General features: G+C 41.5%; 1 protein-coding gene across 2 annotated transcripts in view; it reads right to left on the bottom strand.

Annotated features, from left to right (window-relative positions):
- Cltrn (collectrin, amino acid transport regulator) overlaps positions 1-19261 on the bottom strand; it is a 29344-nt gene extending 10083 nt beyond the window's left edge. Inside the window, exons 1-5 of one of the 2 annotated variants that reach the window (XM_027432592.2) lie at positions 19204-19261; positions 18828-18886; positions 12516-12601; positions 2985-3098; positions 239-433 (exon numbers count right to left, since the gene is read on the bottom strand). In XM_027432592.2, the coding sequence (XP_027288393.1) occupies positions 239-433; positions 2985-3098; positions 12516-12601; positions 18828-18886; positions 19204-19261 (512 nt within the window). Of the gene's footprint in view, positions 1-238; positions 434-2984; positions 3099-12515; positions 12602-18827; positions 18887-19203 lie in introns of those variants that run through there. The other variant, XM_035449839.1, reaches the window with a different exon arrangement.
- Positions 19262-19604: the final 343 nt, after the last annotated feature.

The raw sequence follows: 19604 nt of genomic DNA, 5'->3' as shown, positions 1-19604 counted from the left end.
GAGAGCGTGATAAAGAGCATACAATAATAAAGGGAATAGAATGGAATAAAAGAAGAAAAAAGATAGTAATGGAAGGGACCTCATTAAATAAGAGACACTGGAGTCTAAAAACATCAAAAGATAAAATTATGATAGTCATTTTGTAAGTCATGACTTTTGTAAGTTTTAGACAGTACTTTAAACCAGTCATAAGAAAATACACAAATAATCCTTTAATCATTCCCTCTAAACATCTTACCTTCGTCGTTGCCTGATTCCTGATAGAACCAGCAGTGCAATTGCAACTACGACAATGCAAAATATCACACCAAACACAATAATCCAGACGGGCACAGATGCATCCGGGGGCGGTGCAAGAGTGGAAGGAATTTTTAAGAATTCTAGAGTATGATCATCCAAAAAGAATGCACTGTTGATCCGGTTCCTATTCATTCTAAAAGACAATGATAATTTTAAAAATGAAGTAAGACAGAAATAAAAACATTAGAAACAAAGTACAGGTCGCCTCTCCATGGACATAAATCATGACCTTTGAGCTCCTGCCCCCAGTTTTACTTCTTGAGAGATATCATCTAGATTTGAATGAATAACAGACCTCTATTTAAGGTGGCTTACATAAATAACAGACATTTCTTTAAATTAAAATATTTAAAAGAGCTTTTGTATACACAATGGTCATTCAGGAGTCCAAACGTCTAAAGGTATATGAAGGCAAATGTGTTTGTTTTCCTAGGAGAAGGGAGATCTGCATTTTGAGTGCTGGTAACAATCAGGTTGGTAGTGAAGATTTCTTTAGCTGAGAAAAAGGTTCATCTTTATTTGGAATTTGTAAATCTAGTTGAAGAGAGTTCTTGGAGCCATTGTATTTATTGGTTGGTTGGTTGGTTGGTTGGTTGGTTGGTTGGTTGGTTTAATGTGTGTGGCAGGGAGGCCCTCTGAGGACCACATGCATGCAGGAGTCCTCAGAGGGCATCAGATCCTCTAGAATTGGAGTTGTACATGCTTCTAAGCTGCCATATGACCTCTGGGTACCACACTCAGGTCTTCTAGCAAAAGCAATAAGCACTTTTAGCCACTGAGCCATCTCCCCAACTCCTTAGAGATATTTATGGCCTTTACTCTTTACACAGGCAAACCTCATCTATACTTAAGAGTATCTGTGACAAATAGAAAACAGAACATGAGACTTGTGTGTAATAAAATTTCTCAATAGCTGCATTGTTGTTGTTAGTGTTTTGCTTTGAGACAAGGTCTCATTATACAGCCCTTGCTGGCTCAGGGCTCACTATGTAGACCAGCCTGGCAATGAATTCCCAGTGTTAGGTTTAAGATATGTGCCACCATACCCAGCTCTAATAGCTGTTTTGTTTTTTAAGTGTAAAGAAATAGAAAAATTGTAATAATTGCATATCTCCCCAATATATATCAAATAAAATATAATTTCAAAACACCAATATTTGGTTGATTTCGATTTTGTTTAATACTATTTGATAGTTGGTATGCTTTTCACTTAGTATGCACCCCATTTGGAACTAGCTGTAATTCAAATGCTCGGTAGGCATATTTAGCTGGCAGCTTCAGGACTGGGAAATCCTGGTCTAAAGCAGTGGCTTGAGAATCTCTGCAGATCAACAGTAGGCCATCAGTGTGTTTATAGTGTGTGTGTGTGTGTGTGTGTGTGTGTGTGTGTGTGTGTGTGTGTGTGTGTGTGTGTTTAGGAATGTGTGTACCCCAGATGCACCTGAAGGAGGTTATTGAGAACAACTTCAGATGTCAGTTGTCATCATCTTCTTTGCGACAGGGTCACTTTGTTGTTCACCACAAGATATGCCAGGCCATCTGCCCCATGAGCTTCCCTAGATCCCCTTGCTTCTGCCTCTCATATTGATATAGGAGCCCTAGGATCACTGACATGGGCTACTGTGCTGGTTTTATGTTGATTCTGAGATCCAAATTCAGGTCCTCATGCTTCATAGCAAGTGCTTCATTTGCTGAACCATCTCCTCAACCTTCGAAATCCAATCTTGATTAAGTACGAGAATGAACACCTTTTCCCAAATAATGAACATCATTGCTAAGCTATGACTTGAAGGGCCATGAAAAGTTTATCTGCACCCTCACTCCATCTCCCTGCTTGATTAGCCCTTTGCTGCTATCTTGGTCCACACCAGGAACATACTGTTGCCTCTCAGATAGATTGGAAGTTCAGTTCAGGTACAGATAATATCACCTCCACCACTGGAATACTTCCCTAGGGATCAGACACCCTAGATATTTTTTTCACCAAGACCTGGGATGAGCTACTCCAGTCTTTACAACAGAGCTATAACACACATTTTAGAACTGGTTGTTCATGTCCACACCTCTTTCCATGCATGTGACTACTCTGGTATAGATTTTAAAATTACCATGAAAATGACAATGAGTAGAGTGACTATGATCATATTAGGTCATCTACATGTATAAAAATATCCAGTGAAACCCATTACTTTGTATAATAAATATACACTAATAAAGTTTAAGTCAATTTTTTAAAAATCACTATACATATGATAGCAACTTATTTGGGTTTGGCTCTTCACTCTTTCTTAGTTAGGATTTAGACAAGAATTTCTGAATCACAGCAAATTGACATTTGAGGTCAAGTAATTTTTTGAGGGAGTGCTGTCCTGTACATAGCAGGGTGGATAGCAACATCCCTAGCTCCTGCCTGCTTAGTATGGGTAGTGCCTCCTTCTCCAGTTGTGACAAGAAAAATGTGTCCAAACATTGCCAACCATTTGTTTCCTTGAAGGCAAATTGCTTCTGGATGAACATTACTCATCTACACTAATCTCTGATGAAAATGAACTGAATGGAACACTTGGCACTTTAATCAATGCATCGTATATGGAGTGGAGTGAGATTTCTTCAGTGTCTATGAAAACATTTGATTTCATCAGCAGGCTGATGTATCAGCGGACAGCAAATGTGGGGATGGTTACCTTATGGCCGACTGTACTTCAGCTGCAGGAAGAGTATGATTTTTGGAAGGGTCTGTGACCACAAACCAGAATGATACCCTCTGGGTTACGTTGCAAAGCAGGACATGGGAAATTCTGCAGAGAACGGGGAGGAGGGGGAGACGACATGTTACAAGAATAGCATCACAAACAGCAGGAAACTCTTCACACTCTGATGTGATTACCATTTAATGAGGGATCTTAGATATAGATATGTGGGAGAAGTCATTTCTATCATTGGAAAGAATGTTTCAGATAAAATTTCACCAGTCGGTGGTGGTGGACACCTTTAATCCTAGCACTCGGGAGGCAGAGACATGTGGATCTCTGTGAGTTTGAGACCAGTCTGGTCTACAGAGTAAGTTCCAGGACAGCCAGGGCTACACAGAGAAACCCTGTCTCAGAAAAAAAAAACAATGAAAATTGCATAGAAGATCCAATCATCTCAAAATCATATAATCAGGGATCATTCCTTGAAGGATCTGCCAAAAACAAAGGTGTGATCTGGCACTAGAAAGAATGAGTGGAGACCATTGTTCGTAACCAAATGGCTAACAGCCTCTCTGCTTCCTCAGCATGTGGCCTCTGTCTCAATCACAGAAGCCTCCATGTTTTCTCAAGTCTGCAGATGTCCTGTCCAGTCACCCTCCCAACAAAAGCTGTCGCCTATTCTTCATTCAATGCTTGCTTTATCTCTACTTGCCTCTCCCTATTCTGGCATTGGGATCATCTAGCAGTGCCTTCCCAATGTAGTTTCAAGGATAAAGGTCACAAGAAGAGCACCTTTTTTTACATCACTTTGAACAGGCCCCCAAACATAAGTGCTACAATCACCAGTAGTAACTCTTGGCCCTGTGGTCTTTCACCTGCAAATTGGAAATGTGACACCCTCTGTTCTTTACGTATGGGTTACCAATAAAAGTGAAAAGAAAAATGACCTTAGTGTTCAAAGAAATTAAAATCTTTACAAGAGTGGATGAAAGCTGCAAATTATAGGAGGGACCACATAAAAGCAACAAGGCTGGTGCTAAAACGTAAATCCTGCGTGCTGCTGGCCATCTTCTAGAGAAGAAAATTGCAAAAGCATGAACATGTGTCATGACTGTCCATCCCACAAGAATGAGACACACATCAGTCACCTTCACAGAAAAGACCAGAATCTTGTTTTCCTTTACAAGAATATTCAAGCCTGTAATGTTGAAAGTTAGCAGTTCTTCTGCCAATGGCTATGTGTAGGAAGTTGTCTCTTTTCTTCCTTTCAGTGTCAGGCACAAAAGTAGAAGCAAGTTCCCCTCTGCCCAGACCCAAGTGTCAGGGACCAGCAATGGAAAGCACAGGGGATAAACTTTCTTGGTCTTCCAGGCAGCATCACTTCCAGCCACTGCTGCACCTCGTGATGGCCTCTTGCCAGCAGGTACTGAGCTGGAGGGTGGGAGGCTAAAGGCAGAGGTTCAAAGTGGACCCTTTGCCAGTCAGAGAGCAGTGACCTGGTATTAGCTAGCTCAGGTATGGCCCACAGAGATCCTAACATTATAGTGTTATTTATGTCCTTTATAAGCAAAGCCAGTAGTTCTCAACCTTTGGGTTGTGACCCCTTTCACACTAGTCACATATAAGATATCCTGCATATCAGATATTTACATTACAATTCATAACAGAGGAAAATTACAGCTATGAAGTAGCAATGGAAATGATTTTATGGTTGGGGGTCACCACAACATTAGGAACTGTATTAAAGAGTCACAGCATTAGGAAGGTTGAGAATCACTGCTCTTAACAGTAGCAGCCCCTGCTGACATCGTGTCTGTGGTCACCATCCTGGCCAGTCAAGTAGGCAGAGGTTCCCTGGCCTTCTTTATATTTTGCTTATGCTCAAAGCCCAACCATCAGTCCCTTCAGTCAGTCCTGTGTGCTTCGCTGGCCAAATCCTCAAATGTGGGGAGACTATCCTCTTAAAGTCTACCAAACCAGGGCTGGAGAAATGGCTCAGAGGTTAAGAACACTGGCTGTTCTTCCAGAGGTCCTGAGTTCAAGTCCCAGATTTTGATACCAGCAAGGTCTCCACTGTGGGAGACCACATAGTGGCTCACAAGCATCTGTAATGAGATCTGGTGCTCTCTTCTGGCATGCAGGCAGAACACTGTATACATAATAAATAAAAATAAAAAATAAAAAAGTTCCCTCCTTCCTCCCTCCTGAGATGGACAACTAAGTGAGCACCTGCTCAGGCACCTGAACACAAATCCAGGTGGGCAGAGGGCCTAGCAGTGGCACTTTGCCAGAAAGCAGGGACAACCCCACCCACCTCAGGCCCAGAACTTGACTTCGGCGATCAGGACCTTTGACTCCAGGTCCACTTGCCTCACCTTCACCAGAGTACTCAGAAAGCCACCAACTCTGTTCCAACTCTAAGCTGTGGTCCCCAGAGGCTGCCCCTGTGGCTTCACCAGAGGACTGATCATGCTAGCCTTATGAGAAGGAAGCAAAGCCCCAAGACCAGGCCATCTGCCTTCAAGCTGGTCACCAGAAATAGTGTCCTGGCCCTTCCCGCCTAGGCCGAGGCCTCTGAACAGAAGCCCTGCTTCAGGACAAACATCTTTGTGAGCTGCCTTCAGCCTTCACTCAACTGGCCAACCAGCTACATATCTAGGGTCCCTTCTTCTCAGAGCTTCTGCTGGACAGCTAAAAGCAGATTCGATGTTGCCAGGGGCCTGGCAACCTGAAGTGGGCCCCTGTCCCCTGAGTGCACCCACTCTGCTGATCTCCTTGGCCCAATAGAGAGTTACTGTCCTGCCTCTTCACACTCAAGGCCCCAGCCCTTGCATCTTACTGACCGTTTCCTAACTCTAGGGTTGGTAGGCCTCACTGGTAACCTTCCCTTGTCCCAAGGATCCCACAGTGGAGACCTTGCTGGTATCAAAACCTTGCCTTTTCCCCTGCCAACCCACTCCTTCCATCTCCCTGGGACCAAACACCCAGTGTGCCCACTTTGTGTAACTGTTTGTTCTTATAGAGTAAAAAAAAAGAGTTTAATTATCCTTGAGTTTATCATCTTTTTTTTAGATTATCTATTCTTTCTCTCCAGGACACATCATGGTTTCTGCTAGTGGCACTGCTGAGGTTTTGGGCCATATTATATATTTTATCTTAAGGGAAGCAGCAAATTGGGCTCTCAAGCAATAGGCAACAGTGTCTCCAGGCATTTCAATACTCACTGGAGTAAGAAGTCATAAATAAATAAATTAAATAAATAAATAAATAAATAAATAGTGAAGCACTGGCTGAGAACCACAAACCAATTCTGACCTCTACTGGCAAGAAACTGGCAAGCTTAGTATTCCAACATGTGCGGCTCTATATAATAAAGTAACAAAGATACAAATATGACCAAAATGAAGTAAAGCATGCTTTCCAAAAAAATATGTCCATTTTAGGTGGGTGAACTAGGGAAATGTAGTTCTACCTTTTCTTTTTTCATTTTTGCAGTCTGTATTAGGTTGGGAATAATTTAGTTGGCCTCACTAATAATCAAAATTTGTAAAAATGGTTTTTAAATGAGCTACTTTAAACTTTTCAAATTGCTAAACATTTTTAAAGATTATTTCAGTTTTATTTATGTGTCTGGATGAGTGTATGTACTTGTGAGCAGGTACCTTCGAAGGCCAGAAGATAGTGTTCGATCACCTGGAACTGGAGTTGCAGGCACTTGCGAACTTCGGGGAAACCTAATTCAGGTCCTCTGGAAGAGCAGGAAATGCTCCTAACTGCTGAACCATCTGTCCACCCCCTCCCCCAAGTTTAAATTTAAAAAATACCAAGGACTGGCAAGGTGTGTAGAAATGAAATCTCAAGAAGCTATGAAAAAGCCAATGGGTCGAGCCCCTCTGGATCATTATTTGGAAGTATTTTCTAGAAGGATAGAGTGTAACTGTCAGAAATTCTTACATGCACACACAATAAACAGGGTCACTGATGAGGATAGTCTTGCTAGCACTCTTCACTGAAGCAGAGAATTGGAACAATGTAAATGTCCATCAATAAAGAGGCATGGATAAAATAAATATGACACCTGTTATCAAAGGAATACTACTAGAAAGAAATAACTCAGCACAATCAAGCCAGATAATTGAGGAGAAGGGGTGCATATTCTCTTAGCAGCAAACTTGGCCTCTTCTTAGCTTCCAGTTGTGATGATCAAAAAAGCTTCCAGATATTGCAAAAACATCCTCCGAAGGCCAAAATAATCACTTGTTAGAAACCTTTGAAGTAGAACGACATATTTTTAACAAAAGGATAAGAGCTGGAGAATGGGATCAGTGGTTAATGGCTTTTGCCATTAACAGCCAGGGCTACACAGAAAAATCCTGTCTCAAAAAAATAAAACAAATCAAATTGAATCAATTTTATCACAACTAAATACAAATCCTGTTATCTCAGAAATTTTAAAAACGGATGGGTCTGTCCTGGCACTCACTCTGTAGATCAGGCTGGCCTCGGAACTCACTGCCTGCCTCTGCCTCCTGTGTGCTGGGATTTAAAGTGTGTGCCACAACTGCCCAGCCTGATTTTCTTTTAAGCGTTTTGCCAGCATGAATGTCTGTGTGTACTAAAGAACCAGCCTGCCTCCATCTTTGGCATAAAAGCCATCTTTTAGTAAAGACAAACTAGGTTCATTCTTGTTTATGATTAAACCTCTGTTTCTCAGGGATTGGACTATGCTCCACCTGTAATCTTAAGTACAAATGGTTCTGTACTGCCTGTCCTAGGAATGGCAATCATGCCTTTGTTTCAAAAGGTTATATGACCACCTATGTCTACCTTGTTATGACTACCTGTTGCTTTGACTTGTAACTGAACATTTTTCTCTGTCCCACCGGACTGGTTTCTCTCCCACTCGCTGGTCCCTGCAGCTGCTTATGAAATAATCACTCAGAGGCTAATATTAAATATAATTGTTTGGCCAATGGCTCAGGTTCATTACTGGCTAGTTCTCTTTTATAAATTAATCCATTTTTTAATAATCTGTGTATCACCACATGGCCATAGCTTACTGGTAATGCTCTGTCATCTTACCCTTTCAGTGGCTACATGGCATCTCCTTGACTCTGCTTTCTTTCTCTCTGTCTATCTCTGTTTGAATTTCCCACCTAGCTATATTCTGCCCTGCCAAAGGCCAAAACAGATTTATTCAGCAACCAATAAAAGCAACACATTCACAGTATACAGAAGGACATCTCACATCAATGGCTACCTTGTTATGCCCACCTTCTAACCAAGTCTGTTTCAGGAGCTCATTAGGACTAACTTGTTGTGCTTATGCTCTGCTCCTGTGAGCCCACCAATTTTGCCAGTCAAATCCTCCATTTGGAAACCCCCAACCCCTGAGCTGTAAAAGCCTTGTCTTCCTCACATTCAATGCTGACCTCTGGAACCCTGCCTTAGAGGGAGGCAGCCCAGGTGTGTGATGTTTTTAAAAAGCTTGCTTTGATTAAATGCTTGTTTTAATTAATTTGCCCATGATGATTTGGGTCAGTAGTCTTTCTCCTCCCATCTTTGGGATTAACTACCATGCACACCCTGGTGCCCATAGGGATCAGAAGAGGACATCAGGTTCTGTGTAACTGGGGTTATGGATAGTTACGAACCACCATGTGGGTGCTGGGAACTGAACCTGGATCCTCTACAAGAGCAATAAGTGCTCTTAACCACTGAGTCATCTCTCCAGTCCTTGACCAATATTAACATCTACATGAATATCTTCTTTCAGCAACTCACTAAAAAGAAGTTGCAAATACTCCCTCGGTCTCCTTAAATGTATGAAATGCTGACCCGAAGGCAATTCCCTGCAAATTGGCTCCATAGTTATTTCTCATCAATGAGGCCAAACAAAGCCAACGGGTGGTAAGAATTAGGCTCTTGTTTCTGAAAATCAGGACTAAAAGTGAGCTGGGCTGCAAGCACGAGACAGGTAATCCCCTTACCTTTCCATGGATACAAGAACACATTGTTCCTTTTTAGGTCACAAGACTTAACCTTGGACAGTTAAGTAGAGCAAGAAATTCATTACATGCTCTATGCTACTTAGAAAGAGAAAGCAATGCCTTCAACAGACTTCTCCCTATCTTGCTAAAAGTGATAAATTTTCTTAAAAGCCTTGTTAGTGTAATATGTAGTTAAATGTCTGTTTGCCGGAAAACTAGACTAAACTTAGATCATAGCTTCCTTGAAAACAACTTAGAACACTTTGCATCATATCGTTGAAAACAGCTTAGAACACTTTGGAATTCCTGTTGCAGTAAATCCGGCTTAAATGATATTGGAAAAAGAGTCAGACCTGTGCCCCAAGTCAAGCCCAAACAGCTATCCTCAATAAGCCAATTGAAAGAGTCAATTAAAAGTGGAAAGCAGAAAGGGGGATTTATTGGACATGGCCGCATTAGAAAAGAGACAAAGAGATCCAGGAAAGCCCCAAAGTCCATCTTGGGGGCCCCAAAGTGAGATCAAAGTTTAAATAGAAGTTCAAGGATATGCATATCTGCCAGTCTCTGTTAAGGTGTGGTCCTGACTATTGTTGGTCCATCCTTGTCTGGGCTTCAGTCTCATCCCCCTCAACTGGTGCCTTTTCCTTCTCACAACATGAGATTCCTAGGGAAATTCCAATTTCTTTTCCTTCTTTTTGGTTTTTTGAGACAGGGCTTCTCTGTATAGCCCTACCTGTCCTGGAACTCTCTCTTTAAAGGAGGCTAGCCCTGAACTCACAGAGTCATTAAGCAGATGAAATGTAGGCACATGGGGTAAGTCACAGTGCCAGGGACACAGCAAAGTATAGAACTTGCTGACAGGGAAAGCTAGTAAACAAAAGAGACACTCATTTTAGCACTATGAGACAGTAAGTGCTTTCTTTCCTTTTGAACCTTTGCAATTCGATCACCTTGTTTTTATTTAGATCTATTTTTATCTTTAATAGCGTTATGTGTGTATGTCTGTGTGATTGTTGTTCACATGTCCCCACAGAGGCCAAAGAGGGCATCAGATCCTCTAGAGCTGGAGTTACAGGAAGTGTGAGAGCCTATGTGAGAGCTAAGAACTGAATTGATGTATTCTACAAGAATAGTGTGCACTTTTCACTGCTGAGCCCTCTATCCATCTCTCTTATTTCTGTTTTTAAAACTTGCAATGCTGGAGGGAAGGGGGGAGCAATCATGGATGAATATAATCAAAATGCAGTGCATAGGTGTGTGATATTTTCAAAGAAGAAATTTAAAATGTCATTAAATATATTTTTCATTAAATTTTGATAAAGAATGGAGAGAATTTAGGGCAAAATTTTGTTTTTCTATAAATTTTCTTAAAAAAAACTTTTGTGAATGTTTATTTTTAAGTACAGATGTGTGAGAATTGGGGAGGTAGCCTAATTGTTAAAGTACCTGCCACACGATCATGAGAACGTGAGTTCAGGTCTCCAGCACCCTTGGCAGAGCTGGGTGTGGTGGCATGTGTCTATAACTCTAGCGCTGGGAAGACAAAAGAGGCAATGTATCTTGGAGCTTGCTGGCTAGCCAATCTAGCCAATCCTTGAGCTCCAGGCTCAGTGTTGAAAAAAATAAGAACAAGACAGGAAGACACCTGATATCAAGTCCTGGATTTCACACACATGTACACTTATGTACACACACACACACACACACACACACACACACACACACACACACACACACACACACATAAGACAGGGTTTCACTCTGTAGGCCTAGTTGACCTGAAAGTCCTTTTATAAACCAGACTGGCCTCAAACTCACAGAGATCGAAGGCTTCTGCCTTTAGAGTGCCGGGATTAAAGATGTGTGTCATTATGCCCAGTTTCCTTTTCAGTTTTTATACTCACATTGGATATTGAGAATCTGAGAGAAATCAACTGATAGTAATCCTCTTCTCCAGGCTCTGAATTATAGAGAAGTTGGAATTCTTTAGTAAAGCAGTTGGGGGAGGGGGAGGATAAAAAGACTAGTTAGCTGGAGGCTATTTAATCCCCAGGCAAATTTTCTTCCTACTCTTAAAAAAAAGTCCTGAAATAAAGCCAGAAGTGGGTGATGCATGCCTGTAATTCCAGTACTCAGGAGGCTGAGACAAAAGAATCAAGAGTTCAAGACCATCTTCTGCTACTTAATGAATTCAAGGCCAGTCCAGACCATATGAGACCCTGTCTCAAAACAACAAAAATCCTGAAACGAAATAATTTCAACCATAACTGCCTTTGGTAGAGCTGAACTGACCTAGGTAAAATCACCTGCTTGGGCAATACATAAGATACTTAGCAGGCTGTACAATGTGGCATCTTCCAATCTAAGTGCTCCTTAACTGTACACAGCAAGCACAGACTGATAGTTCTACTAGGAAAGCCTGGTGGGAGCAGACGGGGCAAGCTTGCTCCCAGAGAAATGGGAACCCATGCTCAGATACTCCATCCAGCTCAACCAGTCATTTCTTCTCTCAACTGGAGGCAACTGAGGCAGGAATCAGACAGCCACTAGGGTGTAATCTAATTACTAATAGAAAAGGGAAGAAGCACATACACCGAGAAGGTTCCTCCAGAAGAACAGGGAAACAAAAGTAAAACTATTAAAACTGTCCAGGCATAGTGGCAAGCACATTTAATCCCACAGGGCAGACAGATCTCCGTGAGTTCCAGGCTAGCCTGGTCTGGCCAAGACTACATTGTGAGACCCTGTCTCAAAAAAATCCCTATTAATAGTTTATATTAAGTACTTTTAAGAAAAGTAACAAGATATTCTGATATATACCAATGCAGAAATAGTCTATCCATATTTAAGTTACTTTTTAAAGAAGGGTAGATTTCTTTGATATTACCTAGCTCTTTGTAAGAAAAATTATATGTGTACACTGGACATGTAGAATGCTTGTGACATAAAAGACATACAACTATAATTTTGACCATGGTCATTGATAGTCAGATCACCTGTTGAACAAAGGGAATATGACAAATTATAATCTTTGCTCCGTTGCAAAAAGTTCTTTTAAATGTTCCATAAAAATTCAGGTCTCAGGCATGGTCTCTCGTGCCTGTTACCCCAGCACTTGGAAGACTGAGGCAGAAGGATTGCCACAAGTTCCAGACCAGCCTAGGCTCCATAGCAAGTTCCAGGCCAAGCAAGATTATATACAAAGTCTCAAAGCAAAGCAAGGGCTGGAGAGATGGCTCAGTGATTAAAGACATTTGCTGCCAAGCCTGGGATTCTGAATTTGACCCCCTGCCCCCACACGGTAGAAGGAGAGAACCAACTTCCACAAGATATCCTCTGGCTTCCACTTGCACACCATGATGCACACACACACACACACACACACACACACACAAATAAATAGTCAAATAAATAATGAACAAATAAACAGAAATACTGGTCCCTTAAATCTTGTGGTTACTAAATTGTTTTCAAGATAGAAATGTGAAATAATGCATTATCTCAAACGTGAGATGTCATGATGTTGGCTTACTCTGTTGTTTCTCTGTTGGGAACTTTTCTCATGGAGAATGCCACCATTGCTCTGAAGAGATATTCTTCATCTGTGTCCCAGACATACTGAAAGAGAAGGGGAAAAGAAAGTAGAAGTGAATAGGGTTGGGGGAAAACTGTCCATTTGGTGGTGCATCCAATCACCTTCCTTCTTGTTTTCTCTCCCCCCCCCACTGGAGATCAAGGCAACTCACATTTTTAATTCCAATTTTGGTGTATTTCCTTTTGTACTCTCTTTTCTTGACCCTGCAATGCCACTAATCTGTCAACAAACTTGATATTTCTACAACTCATCCTGTATATCATAAGAACATTGCTAGAATTTGGGTTCACACTGAAATGGAAAAAATGTATTTTATCATTACTGCTCTTGTCCTCTTCTCATGGTAAGGAAGGAACTGTAAATAAAAATAGATAATCCTAAACAACAGCAGGAAATGTATTCCCTGGTAACCTTCCCTGGACAAGAAGGGTATATTCTTTTTTCCTAAGTACCTTCATAATGTCTGTGTATCTTAATTTTATTTGTGTGGGTGCATATGTGGTGTATGTATAAGCATATTTGTGTATGAATGAAAAGTTATAGATATTGAGTATCTTTCTTTACTGAACTCCACATTTTTTGTTTGTGTTTTCAGACAAGGTCTCAATATGTAACCCTGGCTAGCCTGGAACTAGACATGTAGACCAGGCTGGTCCCCAACTCAGAAATGTGCCTATCTTTGCCTCCCAGATGCTGGAACTAAAGATATGTGCCTCCACACCTGGCTCCTCCTTATTTTGAGACATGGTCTCTGAACCTGGAGCTTACCACTTTGTCTAGACTGACTGGCTAGAAAGATCCAAGGGCCTCCTGTCTTTGGCCCCCATCAACATCTGCCACAGCACTAAGCTTTTTGTGTATGGGGGTGGAGGGAACTGCTGGTGATCTGAAGTCAGGTCTCCATGGTTGCATGGTAGATTCTTTACTCACTGAGCCATCTCCCTAGCCCCATAAGTTAACCAGTAGTGTTGGAACTTTCTTCATGCACTTCTACTTTACCCCTTTCTTTCAGTACTGCCTAAGATTGCTGCAGTCAAATGCCATCAAGAAGAAAACTCAGTCTCTTTTTATGTCGAGTACAAGCGCTAAGTGTTGTATTTTAATGCCAACCTCAGACATTATCTGAAATACTCTTTCATTTTTTTTTCTGAAACGGTTTCACTATATTGCCCAGGCTGGTTTTGAACTCCTAGATTTAAGCAATCCAACAATGCCAACCTCCCAAGTGCTGGAACTACAGATGCAAATCATCATGCTCAGCTACCTTCCTTCAATCTTTTAAAAATATTTACACTACATTTGTACTTATTTACTTCATGTATGTTTTTGTGCACACACACATACACACACACACACACACACACACACACACACACACACACACACACACACACGTAGAAATCAGATAATTTGAGGTAATTTGGGATAATTTAGGGTATCAGTTCTGTCCTTCCACTATGTGGGTGGGTCCTGAGGATTAAACTCTGGTTATTTGGCTTGATGGCAAGTGCCCTCACCTCCTGAACTATCTTACTGGCCCCCCTCCTTTGATTTTTTAAAGTAATGTGAAAAAATGTTATTTGAGTAGTTTCTACAAGAATGTAATGTGTTTTAATTAAATCTACCCCTTCTTTTCAACTCCTCAAATATCCCCACTTTTCCCTACTTCATATTAACTTTTTCTTTTATATTATACTATGAAAGTTTAAAAAGTATTAACTATTTCAGTGCCTTGATCTTAATTTTTTTTTTTTTTTGCTTTTTTGAGACAGGTTTTCTCTGTGTTGCCTGGCTTCCTAGAACTCACTCTGTAGACCTCACAGAGATCTTCCTGCCTCTGCCTCTGCCTCTGCCTCTGCCTCTGCCTCTGCCTCTGCCTCTGCCTCTGCCTCTGCCTCTGCTCTGCCTCTGCCTCTGCCTCTGCCTCTGCCTCTGCCTCTGCCTCTGCCTCTGCCTCTGCCTCTGCCTTCTGGGATTAAAGGTGTTCGCCATTACCACCTGGCAATAGACATTTTTAAATGATATATTCTAATAAAATAATTGAGCAAAAATATAAATAAAAACTGGTACAGTTAAAATAGCAGAAAAACATTAATCAGGGCTGGAGTAATATCTTGGTTGGTAGAATGCTTGCCTTGCATTCATGAGGTCCTGAATTTAATTCCCGGTATCACAAAAACAAAACAGCAACAACAAAAAGCCTGTCCACTTGCCAAGCAATGGCACAGGTTTACAATAACCTTAGGACCCAGGGGGAGAGCTAGCAGAATCGCTGCAAGCTCAAGGGCAGCCTGGTCCTTATAGAGTTCCAGGCCAGCCCCAACTGCATATTGAGACCTTGTCTAATAAAAATCATACATACAAGGCTAGAGAGATGATGGCTCAGCAGATAAGAGTACATAGTGTTGTTCCAGAGGACCTGAGTTCAGTTCCCAGCACCCACTTTGGGTGGCTCATAATCACCTGTAACTCCAGCTCTGGAGAATCTGACATACTCTACAGATCTCCATAGATACCCATACACAAATACAGAAAGAGAGAGAGAGAGAGAGAGAGAGAGAGAGAGAGAGAGAGAGAGAGGCACATAGAACTAAATCTTAACTTAAAAGATAAGTATACATATATATTACATGTGCATATAATTTAATATACAATATTACAAATGTGTATACATTTATACACACATGGGAAGCCTTGTTGTGAGGATGTGGAGATGGGAAAGGAGACTGCTCAAGTATAAATGAGAATGTATGTGTGCCAAACAAAAATGAAATGCTAGCCAGAACTTGCCAAAGTTCTGCATGGCTTTAAATTGCATTTTGGATCTTGGGAGAGGCTTCCTTAGTGTCTCTTACAAAGTGAGCTTGAGCTTTGTCAGCAGCAGTCTCGTTTAGGCCATGGAGTAAAGCTCACAGCTATTGAGATCAGGAAGGGACTAAGCAGTGCTGCTTTGTGTTGGGTATTGAGCCAACAGAACCAACGTGAGTGGAGGAAAAGACTAAAAGCTTGTGTATCACTCATATCACATCTGTGCTCCACCTTCCACAGTGTTTCAGAGACACTTTGCAGGCAAAGCAAGCCACACATAATAGTAATTAGAAAAAAATGTACAACTGAAGAAAGGATAAGGAGAGTTACTAAGAGTTACAATCCTGGCTTAATATCCACAGACCAAAATAGCACTCAGAAGAGACATGTACAAGAGGGCTCATAGCACTTTACATACCTGTGGTCCAGATACTTGGCATATAGACACCTACATATATGAAACTGAATGTATTGTTAGAGTCCACTTGTGACTTCACAGGCCACATGGTGCATATTTGCTGCATGTATGAACCTGTCATCTCTGATTCCTTGTCTCCAAGGACTCAAGATCCTGTGTCACTTTACTTCTGCCTACATGTGACACCTCACATTTTAGTTGAATGATTAAAAGTCACAAAACAAGGCTTGTTTAATTATAAATTTATGATGCCCTACCCCCAAATTACCTGCTCACCTCTTAGAGTTCTCCATAAGTTCTTTGTGTCAAGACAATTGTGTGTCCCAAGACATCTTCAAATCCTACACCCCTCCCCCAATCAAACACTTTCCCTGCTACCTTGACTCTCTGGGTTTTATAGTCCCTCCAACCCACAGAGCTGAAGACTGAACCTGGGGCTTTTCCCTTGCTTGGCAAGCAACTTCCACTAAGCTATATCCCTAACCCTGCTTTTGTAATTTATAGATAATGTCTCAGCTTATCAATTTAAACTCCCTCCTCCTACTAAGACAAAGAAACAAAACTTCCACCACTGACACACATCCCAGCCCCTTCCTCCTGATAATGGATAATCTCCACATGTGTGCTAGGAATGCTTTTCTCCACCTCCCTTCTCGGGCTTGAAACAGTGTCAGTTTCTTCTGTGTACTCAAGTCTTGCCGGAGCCTGTCCACTGACTTTACTAATGCTCAACTTGTTCCCACTAAAACAACAGTGAAAACCTATGGCTCTGATTGATCTTCTGACTGCTAGCTCTCTCCAACCTTTCCCAGCCAGAATTCTGTTTTTCTCTTTCTTTTGGCACAAAGCCTCATATATTCCAAGCTCACTGTGTAATGAAGAATGGCTGCAAATTTCTTTTTTGGGGAATAGGGGGCATTGAGACAGGGTTTCTCTGTGTGGCTTTGGAGCCTGTCCTGGAAATAGCTCTGTAGACTAGGCTGGCTTCGAACTCGCAGAGATCTGTCGGCTTCTGCCTTCCAAGTCCTAGGATTAAGTGTGCGCCACCACTGCCCAGCTGACTGTGAACTTCTGATCCTTCTGCCTCTACCTCCTGAGTGCTACCAGGCCTGGTTTACAGGGTGTTAGATATGGAACCCAGGGCCTCACACATGCTAGGCAAGCACTCTACCAACTGAAGTACAACCCCACCTTCCTACCCCAGGCAAAGTTCTTAGAGAAGTTACCTCTATTTTCTGCATGTTCACCCCCAACTTATCCTACTTATTTTAACCCCCTCCAACATCTGACTTTCAGTTCCATCACTTTACAAAAACAGCTCCTTCAAGCCAAGTGGCAGTGGCGCATGATTTAATCCCAGCATTTGGGAGGCAGTGGCAGGCAGATCTCTATGAATTTGAGGCCAGCGTGGTCTATAGAGTGAGTTCCAGGACAGCTAGGGTTGTTACATGGAGAAGCCCTGTCTTGAAAAATAAAGCAGCTCTCTCTAAATTCCTCATTGACCTTCAGATTGCCTCACACAATGAGTTTGGCCTCTCGACAGCATTTGATGCTTTAAACAGTTCCTCTGTCTTGAAACAACATCCTCACCCACCCCCACACACACCCTGCCACCATAGCACAAATTCCCCTTGCAGTCCCCTTTTTTCAAGGTCCTTAAATGCCATGTTCTTCCTCACAGCTTCATTTCCAGACATAGACCTCCCATCCTTCATGCTCACTAAGCTCCTTCTCATGATAATTGCTATGTTCATAGGTGATGGCCCTCTGCCGTTCCTTCTTCTCTGCTCTAATGTCTGCTTGTGGCTATTTTAGACATTGCAGAAGTATCTGGTACTGAGGTTCCTGCTAAGACCAGAGCCCCTGTACACCTTTCCTTCTTGTGATACTTCTCAAGATGACATATTTGCATTTGGCTTGCTGAGTATTTAATGGACAAGTGATTCCCTCACTATAATAAGGTCCGCAGGGCACAGACAAGCCCATTGTTAGCTGCCATTGCAACCCCAGCTTCTAGCCAACTCTAAGGATCCTGGGATAAGAAATCTTATACACTGGTAGGGAGTAGGGTCCCTGCAGTCAATCTACCTGTGTTTGAATCTCACTTCTGCCATTTACTGGCTTGAGATTGTCAATCACATGTCTTTGAACCTGCTTTCGCTCATTCTATGAGAATGTGCACGCATGTACACAAGAGGATAAGGGGTAAATAAGCTGTTAGGAGTCAAGTACTTAGAACAGTCCTGACTAGAAAGTAAAGCAATGTCATAATAAATGTTTGCTATCATAACAACGGTTACTTCTCAGATGAATAATGAAAAATAAGGCAAATACAATACCTCTGAATTCCTTTAGCTATCTGGGATTTGTTTGTTTGCAGTTTGAGATACTAATATCACCTACTAGTTTAAAATAAAATTCAGACCACATGGAGAAACTGACACTAGAATTAGACAATAGCATCTCCTTAATTCAATACAACTATTCTTCCACCCCTTATAGGCTCTGTGAGGATTTTTTAACTTCTATGATTTTTATATGCACAATTTTCATACTGTCACTTTCATAGCTGGGAGGAATGGAAGCTTTGCACAGGAACTGGAAAATTTTGTACTGTTAACTATTTCTTTGTTGGTAGCACCCATCTTTCTTTTTGATGACTAGCAAACAGGCTGGTAGAATTTAAACACCCACAATGGTGAAAAACAGACTTAACCTAGACATAATACACATATATCACACCGTCCCTTTGCTCCATATTACTGGATTGAGATGTTCAAGTGTTCAAACCTATTTTATGCAACACCATTTTTTCCCACCTCCTTTCAATCACTGACTACTGATCAAGCACTATAAGAAAACCCATTCTATCAGTGAGTCCCATTTTACTGTAATCTAGCTTGGGGAAAAGATCAGACTGAAAGACTCAAGATAAGGTCACTACCCAGAGAAGCCAATTATTAGAGAAAGCCCCAAGCTAGTAGAAAACAGAATCCGAAATGAACCGGCAGGTGTTCACTTACTGCTTTATCTCCAAGAGCGGTTCTGATGCTAAGTCTTACTTTAAAGGCATTTTCTGCATCTGCCAGAGAAAAAACAACACCAACAAAGAGCAGGAAATTAGGATAAACTGAGAAAACAGGGCCAATAAATACTAGTGTTTAATACAGCCCAGATGAACATAACAAAGAACTACAATTGATCTGCCCCAGTACCCCTGCAACTTTGGTGAAAATCATATTAAATCGTTTACATTTCAAATCCTAAGATTCATAGGTTCAACTTTCAATCTACATGTCTGCAGACTTAGAAAAAAATCCTTTGGTTGTTTTTCACTCAATGACTTCGAAAGCATTTAGGAAGCTGTTAATTTACTTTTTAAGTTTCAAGGCTACATACCTGGATGACAGAGTTCAGCATGAATAGCAGTCACCAGGAAAAGGAGCAGCCACAACATTCTTTCAGAGTCGAAAACAGAAGACAGACTGAGAAAAAAAAAAATCCACTCTCCACTTAAAGCTGCTTTAACTATTCTGTGACCCGGATTAGGGGAGCAGAGAAATCAGCGAGCCACCATCTAAAAGGTTTAATAATTAACACTCATCAGCTGGGTTAATACTTCCATAGACAAGGACCATCTCCTGTCAGTTATTTACGAAAATCTATTTGGGAAACCAGTTAGTTGTTTTTTCCCCAAACACTACTCAGAAGAATGTTTCCTTTGCTGACATAATCAGAACCCTCCCCATGCCTCCTGTAGTTGTCTGGGTTAGCTCATGGTGGAGAGCTCTGAGTCCTCC

The sequence above is a fragment of the Cricetulus griseus genome, chromosome X (assembly GCF_003668045.3).
Source record: "Cricetulus griseus strain 17A/GY chromosome X, alternate assembly CriGri-PICRH-1.0, whole genome shotgun sequence".
Taxonomy (NCBI): domain Eukaryota; kingdom Metazoa; phylum Chordata; class Mammalia; order Rodentia; family Cricetidae; genus Cricetulus; species Cricetulus griseus.
Note: the sequence above shows the minus strand (reverse complement) of the source record. Positions and strands in the feature narration are given on the sequence as shown.